Below are 17,383 nucleotides of genomic sequence, written 5' to 3' on the forward strand. Positions count from 1 at the left end.
AGGTTGATGGTTGGACTGGATGATCTTCAAGGTCTTTTCCAACCTAGATGATTCTGTGTTTCTGTAACTCTGCTATTCAGGTAACTGGATGTAGGGCAATTATTTTTCCCTCTTGCCCACATAAAGAGATCTGTTTCATGCTACAGAAAAGTTGTGTAGATCCTAAAAGCTTATTTTGAGATATACAAACCAGGAATTTCACAGCAGGCTAGCACTTTCCTGGCTTGATGTCCCAACAGAATCTGAGAGCACAGTAGTTTGTACGAGGTGAGAATAATCTCTTGACAACAAAAGAGCAAGAGTAAAGCAAAGTAAGTGTTTAGTCCAAGCGATCTGGCTGTCTCTCATCAGGCAGCAGGACAGAGTTCAAAGCTTTATCCAATTTGTTGTTTCTCAGTGAATTTCCATCAGTTAAAATCTTCTGGGTTTAAGTGACCATGTTCCACTCTCAAAATGCATTCATGAAGCGGACAATGCTCTAATCATAGCTCTCCTAAATCTACCTGACATTAACATACTAAATCAACTCATTACCCTGTGCCAGTTTCCCACTTGGCAACCGTATACTAACATCCCCCTGTCTTGATCTGAGATCTCTGCCCAGTGCACAGTGAAGGGCATCTGTAAATAACAATGTGTGACTAGTGATCTGCACATAATCATATTGTCTTGTAAAAATAAATTATGATAAATAATACAGATTATTTCAGTCAAATATGTTTCTTAATTATATTTATAATTTGACCACTTCATGCACATACAAAATACATCAAACTCATAATGAAAAAAAGCAGACAATGCCCCCAAATATACAAAGAAGCATTTTAAATAACATTGTCTGTGTACGAGCACATTTGTGCGTATCCTTCCAAAATACATCACTCTTTCTCTTCTTCCATAGATGTCATAGCACTCTTTGAACAAGACCTTGTAATTCTGAATTCTCACAGGCATTGCAACCATGAAAGTAGCAAGGCATGAGCTAGAAATTTAAATTTTAAAAGGTAAATAAAAATTTAATGCAATTCTCCACATGTAACCACTAAAGGGATGGGGAGCTAAAAATACACACTCTAGTATTAAATCAGGAATCCTGATATGCACATCACATGATTTCCACCTGAAATCTCAGAGAATGAGACACAAAGTTATATTTGTTCCATGAGGCTGAGATGCTGTTATTCCTTTCTAATAATCCATTAATTGTACATTTGGCACTAGATACTAGCAAATGAATCAGAAAACGTAAAATATAACTTCCATTACCATTGAAAGTAAGTGGACTCCATAATGCATCAGAAAATTATTTCAATGGTGTTTTAACAGTTTTCCATCAAGGATGCCAGTGAGGATTGTATAGAGGATTAAGTATAAATCAGGAATGCTTGTTCTATGTATGTTCTCTCTTCCACAGCCTTCAGTGCTAGCACTTTCCATATAACTGTAAACAAACAGAGGATCCTAACTGCCACTAAGGCCCATTAAACTGTCATGGAAAATTGAATTTATCCAGTCTCCTGTATCAGATCAAAGTTAGCAACTGCATGAATTCATACAAGACTGTGCACAGTGTCCAGTCCCATCTCTTAGACAGGCTTTCTAGCTAAATGAAGTGCAAACCCTCAGATAAATTGATTTGCTTAACACAACTGGCTGACAGAAAGATTTATCTGCTGTTATAGTGACTCAAGGTGAAACCCAGTTTTCCTCATCTCCAGCTGCTGACAGTGTGCCCATGGGCTCTTTTCAAACCCTGGGACAGCCTGTTCCTAGAGGAGCAAAGCGAAGCTCGCTGGTCCTGCCAGCAACTGCCAGATCCTCTCACACACAGCCTGTTTGGCAAACACTGGGTTAGCTCTGATTGCTGCATTTGTTAACACAGCAAACCTAGCAAATCTCTGTCATCCAGGCTGTTAATTCCCATTAAGTCTAAATTCTGTTTCTTCATTAGAAATTGAAGCTCAGCATGAACCTCTTTGTGGCTGGTGAATCTCTTGTATAATTTCTTGGTGGCATCAAAATCTGTATCAGCTTGGCTATTTCCCCTACTGGCATCATGTTCTCATTTGAGGAGTTAACTCATTTGGGACTTACTTGTGTTTATAAATTTCCTCTCTCTTTTTTTTTTTTTTTTAACTTCCAATGTAAAAAAAAGTCCAACTAAAACTGTAATATCAGATTTCTCAAGTAATGAAATGCTAGTTTTCCTGCATTTTCTGAATCTGGTTTCCTGTATTTAAAGAAAGATTTTTTTTTTTTAATTTTTATTTTTTTTTTTTTTTAAAGTAAGTCTTGAAAGACCTAGATTGTAAGCAACTCAGTTTTTTGATCTCCTCTCCTGGTATCACTCACAAGAGCAGCAAAGCACTCCTTTTGACCAGTGATCACATATCAGGAAAAGATTTACTTGGGGAAGACCCTGAAGCTGTAGAAACACAGCTGCATAATGCTGTTCTTGTTTTTAATCTACACCCTAACTTTTTATGACTGCATTTTACCCTAAAAGCATGTTAACAACACCAAGCATTACTTACTTTAAATGTTGTCTTTCCAGTATAAATGACTTCCAACACTGCTTTCTAAATCTGTGGAATTAGCACATGGAGACTAGAAGTGTGTGCTGAAAACAAACCAGCTGTGGATCTGGGTAATACTTCTTCGCTATACACATTTCTTCAGAAAACAAATGATAATATCGGATTTTGCTGTTTTGCCACAAGAGGGCACTCCATTAATTCGTGTCATTACTAAGGCAATGTCCATTACTAGAGACAATATAAACTCGTTTTCTATCTAAACCATTATTCCAACTTTTTATATAGATAAGTTGAAGAATTTCATTCTGTTTGTGTTCTCAGCATGCATTTGACTTACATCAAGTTACTAGGCAATATGATTTAGCTGTGAGAGCACACTGTGCTTCATAAATGACTGATAAGACAAAAAATGGTGGGAAGTAAATAAGATTTCCATTCATTACCTTTAGAAATAGCACTACATTGTATTAACACGACTCATTGTTCTCAGTGATAAACCCAGACAGGTCACAATCAAAAGGAAAGATCTTAAGACGTGCCGCTTTCAGAAACATGAGAAATTTGTGAACCGAAGAAAAGATGTGTGTTATATTTTTCATCCACTTCTGAATACTTAGCTATTTGAATTTGATAAATATGTCATCATGTGCAACAATATACAGCGCAAGCATGGTCCACACAGGAAACTGATTCAAGCACTCAAAGTCTGAAGATTGTCACGTCCTCCCTAATGCAAAACTCTGATTTGCATTGACCTATTTAGAATCAGATAGTTAAGAAGATTTTGTTTAAAATGCTTCTAAACAGTCATCATGAGTGTACAGTATAACTTACCATAGCATTTTCGTTTTCAGTCCCAATATTTTATATAGATAAACCTGTGTCATTTACCAAAACCAAGACTGATTTCTCCCTCTTACTTAAGTCCAAATAAGATTTCACCCACAAACAGTGGATAGATTTTGTCCATCAAGAGTCAGCTATGTTCCTGGGCAATCGGTAATGCTCTGGCCTGATCCTTGATTTCTTCTCCTGAGGGTTGGCATATTTCCACTTGGATGGAGACATTTTCAGCTTTTTTCTCTTCTTATCTGTACACCACACTTTTTCACAGTATTCTTCCACCCTCTGAAAGTTGCTGTAACCTATTAGTTGAAGAAATTCCTTGTACCAAGGCTTTGATGCTTGAGGTATACTGCTCTGCATTGGGCATGGCATTTTGTGAGGCATATCCTCCTCATAGTCTTTATTGAACATTTCATCTACGCGTTCTTCCTCAACTATTTCCAGGGTGATTTTCCTGACAGTGTGAACAATGCTGTGTTCCACTGTCTGACAAAAATAGGTCCCTGCATCCAGCCGATGCAGCTTCAGGAATAAGAGGCCAAGGTCCATTTTGATTATTCTGTCATCTGTCTTCACCTGAAAAACAAATTGATGCAGTTATAGAACACAGGCCTTTACTATTACATTAAATCAGTGTAATTACTTCTGAACTGTACTTCCATGAATGTAATATTACATTTTGAGAGGAAGATTAGAGATCCACAATCCTTTAATTCACAGTTTTTAAGTAACAAAAATATTTACTTGAAGTAACAAGAGATTGAGCTGTGAAAGGAAAGCAGTCCAGAGAATCTGGCAAGCATGGAAGAACATATAGTGGAACAGATAGTTTCCTGTTTTTGCAGCATGGGTTAGTCACTTGTAGCTAAATCACAAAGGGAAATAAGGTTGAAACATGTAAATAAACTACTGGATAGAAAACAAATGAACATAATGCCAGCTGACCTGCAGTAAGTGTCCCTGTGAATTCTCTTACACATTTACAAATGTTTTTGGGGTGACACTCATAGGTATTTGTATATCTAACTGCAGGACCACTGCATTCTTAAAGCCTCAGTTCCAAGTTTGGTGTTTGAGTTCCCCCTACAGCTCCTGAGAGCTAGGCTATTAACTACAAGGCATTCACAGATGCTGGCAAGTAGGGAGCACTGAACTGTCTAATCCAGACAGCAGAAGTGCCCAGGAGAATGGAGTCCTCATCTTTTTATTTAACAGTAAGGTGCTGAATATTAAACAGAAGAGAAGTACTGGGTAACGAATGTATTGAGAGCACCCCTGAAGAGAAGAACTTGGGGATACTGGTGGATGAAAAATCAGATGAGAGCTGGCCATGTCCACTTGCAGCCCAAAAACCCAGTCATATCCTGGGCTGCATAACAAGAAGCGTGGCCAGCAGATTGAGGGAGGTGATTCTCCCATGCTACTCTGCTCTCATGAGACTCCACCTGGAGTACCACATGCAGCTGTGGGGTCCCCAGTACAAGAAGGACATGGACCTGTTAGAGTGGGACTAGAGGAGGGCATTGAAAATGACCAGAGGGATGGAACACTTCTCTTATGAAGAAAGGCTGAGACAGTTGGAGTTGTTCAGCCTGGAGAAGAGAAGGTTCTGGGGAGACCTTATTGTGGCCCTTCAATGTATAAAGGGAGCTTATAAAAAAGACAGAGAGAGAGTTTTTACCAGGGCCTGTAGTGATAGGACAGAAGGAAATGGTTTTAAACTGAAAGACAGTAGATTTATATTGGACAAAAAGAAGAAATTTTTTACGATGAGAGTGGTGAGACACTGGCACAGGTTGCCCAGAGAGGTTGTGGTTGCCCCATCATTGGAATTGTTCAAGGTCAGGTTCATTCTAGTAATATAAAGACATACTGGAGGGTTAGAGTTTGTTCAAATTTACACTCCTGGTGTCCAGTATCTGAGTTATTTGGTCTAATGGGATGTGTATATATTAGGACATCCTCCCCACCTCACAGTTTATTACCTTCTTTGAAACACCTGATTAATAGTTCTGTTGTAAGAATGATTATGCATAGATAGGGATCTTCCAGCTAAATACATGAGGAAATACCAAGTTTCAAAAATTATGCAGATATTTGGAACTTGGACAAAACTTCAGGCAAAAATATGCCTGAAGTGGGAATGGCATTCATCTTGCTTAATTTTAGATATTTAAAGAAGAGTGTAGCATCCTTGGTTACTTTTGTATTCAGTGGTTTACCAGTCATTATTTACCTGACCAAATGATACTGTCTAGTTCAGCATGAGGTGATACTACTGGCTATAACTGCAACACCATCTAGTCTGACTTCAAAGGCAGCCCACACTGATTAACACCTAGGTAGATCTCCCCACATTTTCTATCAGATGAGTCCCACTCCAGAGATCTGCAGATCCCCATTTTTAAAAAGAGAAGAAAGGAAGAACTTGGGAACAACAGGCCAGTCAGTCTCATCTTTGTGCCTGGCAAGATCATGGAGTGGATCCTCCTGGAAACTATGGAAACTAGGGCAAATAAGGAGGTGATTGGTGACAACCAACATGGCTTCACTAAGGGCAAATTGTGCCTCACAAATTCAGTGGCCTTCTACGACAGTGTTACAGCGTTGGTGGACAAGGGAAGAGAAACTGATGTCATCTACCTGGACTTGGGCAAAGCATTTGACACAGTCCTCCATGACATACTTATCTCTAAATTGGAGAGACATGGATTTGGTGGGTGGACCACTCACTGGATAAGGAATTGGCTGGATGGTCACACTCAAAGAGTTGCAGTCAGATGCTCGATGTCCAAGTGGAGAGCAGTGACGAGTGGCATTCCACAGGGCTTTGTGTTGGGACCAGCGCTGTTTAACATCTTTGTTGGTGACATGGACCGTAGGATTGAGTGCACCCTCAGCAAGTTTGCCAATGACACCAAGCTGTGTGATGCAGTCAACACACTGGAGGGAAGAAATGCCATCCAGGGGGACCTCGACAGTCTTAAGAGGTAGGCCTGTACAAATCTCATGAAGTTCAACAAGGCCAAGTGCAGGGTCCTGCACATGGCTCAAGGCAATCCCACACACAGATACAGTCTCGTCAATGAGTGGATTGAGAGCAGCCCAGTGGAGAAGGACTTGGGGGTGTTGGTTGACAAGAAGCTCAACATGACCCAGCAAAGTGCATCTGCAGCCCAGAAAGCCAACTGCATCCTGGTGCCAATTGGACCCATGCCCATGAACCATGCAACAAGAAAATCACGAGGGACGTGATTCTCCCCCTCTACTCCACTCTCGTGAGACTCCACCTGGAGTACTGTGCCCAGCTCTGGGGCCCCCAGTGTAACAAAAATATGAACCTGCTTGAGTGGGGCTAGAGGAGGCCATGAAGATGATCAGGGGGCTGGAGCACCTCCCTTAGAGGACAGGCTGAGAGAGTTGGGGTTGTTCAGCCTGAAGAAGAGGAGGCTCCAGGGCGACCTCACAGTAGCCTTGCAGCACTTAAAGGGAGCTTACAGGAAAGATGGGGTGAGACTCTTTATCAGGAAGTGTAGTGACAGGACGAGGGGTTTTAAACTGAAAGAGGGTAGATTTAGATTAGATGTTAGGAAGAAATTCTTTACTGTGAGGGTGGTGAAGCACTGGAACAGGTTGCCCAGAGAAGGTGTGGATGCGCCCTCCCTGGAAGGTTGGACGGGGCTTTGAGCAACCTGGTCTAGTGGAAGGTGTCCCTGTGGTAGGGAGGTTGGAACTAAGTGATCTTTAAGGTCACTTCCAACACAAACCATTCTATGATTCTATGTCTGTGGCTTAGCTGGGGGTCTCATGCTTGCACTAAAGCCTAGGTTATCCTTTAGTAGTCTGAGGCTTTTCTCCCTATGTCCTTCCACATACTAAGTGGGGATAGCTACACTGATGTGTATCAGAGAGGTATTGAGATATAAATATAATAACACTTATGAAGCACTTTCATAACAGTGAAATATATGTAAGAGAGGCAGAGAATCCACCAACAGCCATTTTCAGGAGGTTCTGTAATGCAATGTGTGAAGCTGCAACAATGAGTAGATGTTAAGCTAGACTACTATTGAGAGTAATATGTACACTTTTCACCTCTGTAATAACATACTAAGAGAAGTGTTGGATTCTCTTTTGTTTTGAGATCTTAAACCAGGTTTCACTGCATTTCTAACATCTGCATTCAAGATACTGAATGCAAACACCAGATGAAATTCTCAGGTCTATTAATTGAAGAGAGCAGATGAACATAATGATTTTTTCTCACACCTATGTACAGTTCAGCAACCGATGACAGGCCTTTCAGTGAAGATGTAATATTCCTAACAGCGGGCTCTTTTAGTTAAAAGGGTAGTATGTAAGAATTTTTACCTCTTCCTTCTTAGTTTCATGTGCTCGTTGGACAAACCAGATTACTTTTGCTTGTAAGGTCCTAGGGGTGCACTCCAGAAGGGTGCTGTTGTACTCTATTCCATAAACAAGTCGCTCTTCAGTCTTCTCCAGGACTTCACCTGGAAGGAAACCATATGTTTGAAAAATATGTGTTATTGCCAATATTTGTTACACTCTGTATTCAGGGTATATTTTAAGAGTGAAGTTTAATTCATATCCAACCAGATAGTGACTGAAGAGTAATGTCTGGTGAAGGTATGACCTGCTAAGTGAATTTTCCCATCATCTCAGATGCTCACAGGATCCGGCCATAAGATAAATGGACCAAACTGTGCCATGATTATACAGCTAAGATTATACAGAGAGAAACAGATCTCAGCCTTTCACACTGCTAATTACTTGTGCCTTGTTCTTATGAATAGTTAATCTATTTAATTTTCACTCAGTGAAAGAGGATGATTCCATAAATGCTTAAATATAATAAATAATTAAATATTTGTAGGGATAAAAATGAGAGCACATAGACTTTTGTAGAATGAAACTCTTAAAGACTATAAATACCCTAAAAAATATTATATATACATATTATACACACGTAAAATGAATGTATAGTTTTGACCCAAGGTTTCTAATAAAAACAGGGCAAATGAATTTTATCAAAACTCCATTCTGCTTTTCCATCCAACAAAACATCTGGAGGATAAGCTAGATGTTATCTGGAGATAAGCTAGATGTTACATCGGAAGAGACCACTTGCCATATTAATGAAATAATCTTATTCCATAGTACTGAGAAATATTATTGAGATGAAACAGTTTTATACCCTAAAAAATACAGGATTTCCTATAATTGTGATTTCTCTGTTGTATTTCAAACTTACTGTATAATTACTATTTCATATTGGAATATACTTTTCCAAAATCTACTATATCCTCCAATGGACTTCAGTTTTAATCAAGCTTTCTCTGGTAAAATATGTATCTAATATTTAATATCTAAAATATCTTTTCTCTGGCAATCTATCTAAAAGAACCTTTTATATTTGAAGTTTTTCTTCTATAAATGTATTGGGTATTATCCTGAAAAGTACTGAGGATATCCAGGCAACTGTTTTCTGTCTGTTTTGCCATTCCTAATACCAGTGTTTGAAACCATCACTTTCCAAGGTTCGGACAACAGCATTAGACCCAGTAATCTATCTTTTTTTTAGGACAGATCTTGATAATGTTCATAAATACACATTTGTGTTCTGACATGTCATGGCCCTTGTCTGTGCTATGGAGTTCCTTCAATTCTGGCTGTGTCTTGGCAGCATTTCACATTCGTTTCAGGATGCAGCCCTGTTGTTTCTTATCCCTGTCCCATCTTTCACTTGTGTTTCTGTTGGAAGCCCTTGAGATGCATTAGCCAAAACCTTAGTCTGAATGACAAGGCTGCAGGACTACATGAACGCTATGCGATGCACCTGATCTGTCGTCAAAAGAAAGTCATGACATGGGCTCATCTTCATGACTCTTATAACTTATTATAGGAATATGCCAGTAAAAAAATGCAGGTGAGATCATGGTCTGGCTCATACTAATGGCAAAGTCTGTACTCTCTGCTCCAGGCATTTGCTAGCAATTTGTAAAAGCGTAGATTACCAATGAACTGCTGGCCAAAGCACTGCTGCGCTGCATTTCCGTGTCGAACATCTTGTCTGCGGAAACGTCTGGAGGAGAAAAAAATGGAATTATTTGAGATAACGTGTTTAGCTTACAGATTGTTGGGTTTATGCTATTAATTCATTAATTACATAATTAATTCATTAAAAACATAAGAAGATAAATCTTGATTCCTAAAAATTTAGTATTGTTGTGAGAAGTGTTTTCTCTCTGGAAACACACTTGTCTGAGGGAGAGGCACAACTACATGTCCAGTTATACACAACTAGACTGACATTATAAATACTAAAACAAGATCCTCTGAACCAGCTGGGCAACATTCAGTGTTAGGAAGAGTCAAAAGGTCCTTTAGCCTGTCTTTAGGTTCTTTCTCTCTGGAAACCAAGGAAATTTTCCTTTTTTTAGTTTAGAACAGTTTGCTATGTATGTGAATGGTAGTTCTTTTATCCTTCACTGTCATGTAATTTTTTTTCACTTGGGAATCTCAAACTGCAGAGCAAATGCTTTATTCTATAACATCTGTGTAGCAGACAGTTGTTAAGCTCATTTTTCTCAATAGGGAAACAGACACATTTGTGACTTGTGACTTGCCCATGCCTAGAAAAGGAGCTAGTGGCAGAACTGTGGTCAGCACCTGGGAGTCCTGGCTGTGGCCTGGAAATAATGCAATTGCTTTTCAGAGAAAATTTGTTGTGAGTTTTGGGCTTTGGGTTTTTCATATACATTTACAGAAAAATAACAAAAACCATAATTGTATGGTGCATTCCCAAAAGAATTGTGCTTTTATATGGCAATTTTTTTCTCTGAGTGTCCTAATAAATAAAATTAAGATTGTTTACTAGGGAAATGAAAGAGCCTATTGGAATGTCATATCTTGCCAGATGTAGTATTTCCCACATCCTGAAACTTAGTTATACTAAGAATACCTTTTCTGTATTTGCATAAAGAGTAATTCTACACGGTATTACCAATGCCATACATAACAGATTAACAAAATTATGCAACACAGCAAATCTTACACAGCAGGTATGCGTACACTGTAAATCATATGATAGAAACAAGCAAAGCCAAGCAGTTTTGTTATTCTTTGCATTTACTCTTAAATAATACTTTTCTCCACTGTTATGTGAACACAAAAGACAGAACTTTTATTTGGCACAGATTGGATTTACAGAAACTATTTAAAGATCTTGCCCATGGATATTACTCATCATATTTCTAAACTGGCAGTAGACAGTCACTGTTTTCTGAGTTCTGTCACCCGTATTGATTTCTGATCCAGTCGTGCTGGTGGACCAAGAGGACAGCTTTAACCTTTAGTGATATTCAGATCAGAACCAATGTTTTGCCATTGTTGTTTCAGGAGAATCTGTAAATTCAGTTGGGCCTTTGAGGCAGAAGCACTAAAAAATACATGCATATTATTAAACAAAAACTGAGAATCTGAGATAGCAACAGGGCTTTATCATGCCCTGGGAGTTCTCAAAGAATGTATAGATGCTGTAGCCGTGATTACTGATAACTCTGCAAAGTGTCAGTGCTGAATAATGCTGCCACCAGCTTTGCATATCTGTGTATACAGATTATTCAGAAGAGACATTCTCTTGCACAAATATACATAAATATAATAGACATTAGCCTTGAAAAAAACAAACAAGAAAACCCCCCTGCTGTCAGGCCCATCAATCCTATCTAGCAGGAACAGTACAGTTAGCAGGCATGTACTATTTATTCTTCAGTTCCTGGAGAACATTGTAGAGCTAAAACAATCCTAGTCCTGTAAGGTAGGATATTTCTCCAGTTGTTAGAACCATTCAGGAAAAAGAAACAGTGTTGTGAGTGTGCAGACTGGGTGTGTGAATACATTTACCAGTGCCTTCCCTTGCTACTTTTCTGAAAAGAAGAGAAAAATGGGGAGAGGAGATGAAAGAGAGGGAGATGCTGGGAGATAAACTTATTTCACAAATATCGACATAAAGCTGGTATTTGTTATTTTTTCTTAGAAATAATTTCATTCAGAATTCCATGAATAATAGAGTACCAGACAATTCCTGAGATAAACTACTATAAGGAACAATTTTCAGTAACTAGCAAATGTACTGAATATATGGAAGTGTCTTTTGTAATCTATAACTTCATGAATTTAGATTTCAGTCTGTAACTCTGTGCTTTCAGGAACTTAGTAATAATGATCTGCAAGAAAGCAATACAGTTGTCATCATCATCATCACCAACATCCTCATGTTTCTTTATTATTTCCCAGGGATAGATGAGGCAAAGTGCTGGAGAAAAGGGCAGAGAGAGAGAAGGCAGGAGGGCAACTGTCAGCTTCTTAAAAGTAGCTAAGTAATCACAGGTTACCAGACCTACCCAAGCTGAAAGAAATTTTAAAATTACTTCAGTCCTTTTTCAGCCTGGATGGTGAGCTGGCACAGCAAAGAATCTTACTTGTAGAATTTAGTGCTTGTTTAGATAAAAATTGAACCTGCCTAAATCAGATTGCAGAGGTAATAGTGAACTGAAGCATTTATTTAAGTCCTGGACCTCTCTGCTTTCTCAAGCATACTTCATAGAAGTTTAATGCAATATAATTTCCATCTAGCATCTTAAGAATTTGCAGTATGCAGAAGACATACACCTGTAACTACGATGACATTGTAGCATGATGTACCACCAGCATCAAGATATGGGATTTTGGGTTTGGTTTTTATTTGTCCTTAATTAAATCCTATATTTAATTAACAATTCAAGCTATGCATTTGCAAGGAATTATAATATAGACTTTCAAAATTCAACACATTAGTACCAGCTGCCAAGCAGAGGGTTTTTGTATTTATGTTGCAGTTCTTTCTATATCCTGTACATGCCTGAGTTTACAGTTTTGCTATTTCATGTTTCTCTAAACACTTGTCATACCCTGAAGGCATTAGGATCTAAAGCAGAGAGAATTTGAATCAAAGTGGGGAGGACACATTGTACATCCCTGCTTCAGTTCAACTCTCCACCAGTATAAGTGGAATTAAAAAGAGCTCTTAGCAGTGCTCTTACTGCACTAGCAAGGCTGCTCTTACAAGTCAAAAACCCACCTAAATGTACTGTATGAGGGACACCTTCGAGCAGATAGAGGTGGTATTAAAGCCAGCTCAAGTGCACTGTAATGTAAGGCACAGCTCCATAAGTCCTGATGAAGTGAGGGCTGCCAGGAACAGGGGGAAAAAGTGCTCTCCAATGCCCCTTGTACTCACGTTACCTGTACTACCCAGTACAGCCTGAGCAGAAATATGGGGCCCTGAGACAAGGTCAAATCAAAACGTGTACGCTCCAGAACGTGGTGTTAATTCTATGTGGAGCCCAAGGCAGCCATGACAGGGTTATTACCTGCTCAGGGTCACTTGGTATCGGAAAACTCCATGTTGTCTACTGAGATCTGCCTTTTCCAGCAGTGGTCTCTGTCTGGAACCCAGTGGGAGGCATCTTAAAAAAACTTCCATACACATGTCCTGAGTAGCTCTCCCTGCATCTCCACGTACCACACAGTTAGTGGAAGCTCATAAATTTAAAATTCTCTGAGCTTCAGCTATGAGCTAGAGTGAACAAAGCAAATGCCATCCATCCCTCTCAACATTATTAGTTCTTGCTGGCTGTTCCTCAAACTCTTATATGTAAAACAAGTTTTGCAGACTTCAAGAACATTCAACTGAGTGCAAATCCCTTCTCCACTGATGCAGTGCTTATCTTAAGAGAAGGAGGGTGATAACAGCAGTATTTTCTTCTTTTAGAGACTGACCTGCTGAATGTTGGGGCAGTAAGGCACAGGAAGGTGCCTGGGGTGCTGCCCATATCACTCAACCCTGGATAAATGCATGTGTCAGGGGACTTAAAGGCTGCTACTCTGGAAATTGTCTTAGATGAGAAATATGCTAAAAATGTACAACAGAGTTCAAGACTGAGTGAGTTTCTCTTATCTTTTCTCAGACAACAAGTAACCTGCAGAACAACGTAAATGCTGATACAGTCCTACCAGGCTGCTGGGAAATTTTTTAACCCCCACCTTCCCCAAATGACTTTTACATCATTAGATGAGTAACCCATATGCTTTATAATTACGATAATCCAATTTCTACTTATACTGTGGGAAATTAATCTCCCTGGCCCACTATATATCTGCTCATCTTTCTTAATCTGGGGCCTAAAAAGTTTAGCCAGACTCTTCTCACATTGAGCAGACAACCAAAGCCCACTTCCTCCCTTACGTCTGCTTGCAAGAGGCATGAGAAGAATATCCAATCCTGCTTGCAAAAGTGGTGCAGATTTCTTACTTGGTTTAACTTATGCCTCAGTGTAGTAAATCCAAGAGATTCTTAATTATGCTGAGTCACTGCCTGTATTTCTCATTTTTACATTTTAATGTGCCCCACCCAAAAAAAGTTGTGTTACCCAATGCTTTCTCTGTTTATTATCTTTTAGAAAAACCCAGAGAAATGTCTGTTGTGCCTGACTATAGTCAGCAGTACATTTGTTTGAGTGCATCTGGGTTCATGGAAATATAAGGTGTGCAGGACAAGAAAAACAAAATCCTGTTTTTCCTTAAGAAACAATAATCAATTTGGGATACCGTGACTTGGTTTTGACTGATTCATCTCCACTGGTTTTCAAAACTGTCTCCAGAAGTTATTCAATTCATTCTAATCCTTGCAGTCTGTGTAGGTGTAATATATGTAAGTATATACTTGCAGAAACAGTAATAATAAAAAAGCCATGGAAAGGATTTGAACTATTCATTACCAAAGTTTTGCTGACTAAGGGTAGAAATTACTCTCTTTTAGTGGCAAAACGGACTCAAAGTCTTGTGAAAAGGTCTCGATTAAAATATGCATGTTCTAGATGCTTGACCAAGTATTTGTGTAGCTGAACTGGAGAAACTGGGTTTGAGAGGGAAGGGGACAGGTGTATAGGAAATTACTGCATAAAAGAGTGAAGTCCAAGAGCCATGAATAAGTGAATGATGATAGAGAGGAGAAGTCTTCCCAAGGGAAGAATTAAACTACTTAAATTAGGTTCATGCTTTGAACTGGCCTCTAGAGTAACTTGTCTTTATAAATTCACTGGAGAAAGCCTAAGCCTATGTCATGAACTCTTCATAAACAAGAAACTATTTGTGAAGAGGATGTCTCAAACAACTCCAGTGGGACGCCCTGGGCGGGGGGAGCTGAGCGAGCCCTGCGGAGGTGGGGCAGAGGGCTGTTTCTCTCCCCCTCCCTCCTGTTGTTGCCCAGAGACAGAACTTGCCTAACTGCAGGTACAAGCCTGAAAAAATGAGAACCTTCTGGAACAACCTACTGTGCATGCATAGGAAAGGCTATATAAAGGCAATACCCCATGTGTGTCTTTGTTGACCCACAATCTATGGACCATGCTGGCTACTCTGTGACAGAAATCCCCTTTTCCTATCCCCTCCTTCTCTTTTTCTTTCCTCTTTCTGCTCTCTTTCTCTTACATATATTAATGTATATAAGTTTTGTAGGAATTAAATTGTGATCGGGTTGTTCATCGATGGGTTATTAGGAGAATAGTCTCATTGCCAAAGGGCCTTTATTCATTCTCCAGACGGTTATCAGTTGATTGTTGCCAAATTGTCTCCATTCACTTACTGAAGTGGTCGGTTAATAAAGTCACCAGCACAATTGTTCCTCTGAGCCATTGTGGTGACTCGGCCCGCCCTGCGGCGGCTCTTCCACCAGCACGCATGCTCTCAGGGAATTCAAAAGATTCACCCCCCTCGTAACCCACCACGTGGGACGAGACAGCCTAACCTTAGCCTTTGCAGATACTCTGGTTTCATTTTGTCTGGTGAAGGTATTTGGCTATTAAACACACATATTTCTTTGCTTTTTTTTTGGAAATTCTATTGTATATGTTATTGCAGTGTGATGTAATTGCTGTATAATACTACCAAAATAGGCCTCTAATGCTGTAAACAATCTTTCCTCTGCACACCAAAAGATGTATAAGGAAATTGAAGTTCGCTTAAAACTTACTGTGAAGAATTACTCAATGACTTTCTTCATTCATAAAAATATTCCTGGTACCGCAGTTTATGCCATCCTGTTAATTTGTGTCCTTTGAAATCCCCTAAGGTTGTGCTAATAAATTAGCAGCTGACATATCTTCTTACTGCTCAGTTATTTTTATGAAGGGGAGATATGAAGTACTTTGTATTGTAGTAGGAACTCTGTAGTAGTAGCTATTTTGCCAAAATCATATCACAGAAAGCAGCAGTTCTCACCTCTTTGCCTGCATTCCTGTGGGATAGTATCGGGAGCAGGAGATCCCATCCCAAGCGCAGTATGGATCTCGAGCGAGGCAGCAGTCCGCGCAGGCGGTGCCATACATGTCACATTGGTGGAACTTCACTTGTGCTATGACTGACTCAGATCCAATGTAGAGCTGTTGCTGGAAAAAAATACCCCACGTATGATTAAATACCTAGAACATCCGCTAAAACTTCTGTTACTAATGTAGTTATTAAAAAATGTTAGCTTTATCATTGCTTGCCAGTTGCGCATCCAGCCTGTGCCCTGAGGGAGGCAGAGTTACTCTGTAGGAAAATATCTGATTACAGGCTAAACTCTTCTGCATGAGCACAGAGGAACATAAAGAAACTAAACCGAAGAAGTTTATTTTGGCATTTCCTGGCTTCTGAAGTTTCAGCTTTGTAAACTTTGTGTTTGAATAGGCAGGGGCTTAAGTTTCTTTTTCTTCCTCAAGATAGTTCCCAATGCCTCCCTCTTTACAATTCTCTGTCACTTAACTGATCTGCAAAAAAAACTTGACATGAAAGACTTTAAACAAAAGTTTTAAGCAACCTCAATCTTAAAATGGAAGTTATCAAGTAAATTTAACTCTTGATGTGACTACCTGCAATATGGTCACATATACACAGTAGACTATGATTTGTATAATCCCTCAGTGCATGAAAGTAGATAGATTTTTTTAGACAGTTTTTTTTTTTTTTTTTCCTGGTGCTGTGCAGTCCTTCCTTACAAATTAACTGGTCACAATCTACTTTAATATTTATTCGTACGGTTTGGGTTTTTTTCAGCATTAATGTTAGGACTGTTTGAATCTTCTGAGTTCACATAAATGTCCTTTTCAAATCAAGTGAGATATCAATCTGATTCATGAGTTGCTGGCATAATAAATTCAGAAGAGAATAATAGATTGAATTTACGGGGATTTGATAAAAAATCTCGTTGCTGGTGTATGTAAATGGAGTGAAAACAGATATATGCTGTGTGCATTGTAATAGGAACTGCTTATGCAGAGCTCACATCCATGGTTTTACTTGTCAGAAAAAGGACTCCTATTCCTAATGAACACTTAAACCGTGCTTATCCTAATGGCCAAACTTAGTCCATAATTCCCACTTTTGGACCAAGCTTTCAAAATCTGATTTTTAAAAATTCTTAAAGCTGGAAAATCAGGCATCTTATTTAGTCTGGTTTGCCTATCATAAACCAAGACATTTAATCCAGATAGTTCATTTTTGATCCTAATTACACCTCCTATAGCTGTTTAGGTCACAAAAACTTTACTCTTAGAAATGCCAGGGGAAGAGACTAGGAGAGGCTGGTAAAAGCAGTGCTTGAAGACTTTTTCAGCTGAGATAAACCAGATGATAGTAGCAGGAACTCAACCTGCCAACTGGAATGAAGAAGAAACCTAGGATCCTTGTTTGAGGGGAATTCTTTTCTTGTCTGCAAAGACTGCAGTCTGATTGTCCCCAAAGACATGAACAACACTTTCAATGAGACATATGAGATGGTATTTTTCTCTTTCATCTTTTAACAGGGGTAAAGACTACACTAAGTCTTGGTTCATCAGAGGAGGGCAAAAAGCATCGATATCTAGCCAACCAAACATCAAAGAAGAACATTCCTTCCC

The 17,383-nt window shown here is 39.2% G+C and overlaps 1 protein-coding gene across 1 annotated transcript in view; it reads right to left on the reverse strand.

Annotated features, from left to right (window-relative positions):
• Positions 1-717: 717 nt before the first annotated feature.
• SEMA3E (semaphorin 3E) overlaps positions 718-17,383 on the reverse strand; it is a 152,342-nt gene continuing 135,676 nt past the window's right edge. The window contains exons 14-17 of the mRNA XM_074825498.1: positions 15,726-15,892; positions 9,419-9,486; positions 7,755-7,894; positions 718-3,959 (exon numbers count right to left, since the gene is read on the reverse strand). Of these exons, the coding sequence (XP_074681599.1) occupies positions 3,507-3,959; positions 7,755-7,894; positions 9,419-9,486; positions 15,726-15,892 (828 nt within the window). The 3' untranslated portion in view covers positions 718-3,506. The remainder of the gene's footprint in view (positions 3,960-7,754; positions 7,895-9,418; positions 9,487-15,725; positions 15,893-17,383) is intronic.

The sequence above is a fragment of the Strix aluco genome, chromosome 5, assembly GCF_031877795.1.
Source record: "Strix aluco isolate bStrAlu1 chromosome 5, bStrAlu1.hap1, whole genome shotgun sequence".
NCBI lineage: Eukaryota > Metazoa > Chordata > Aves > Strigiformes > Strigidae > Strix > Strix aluco.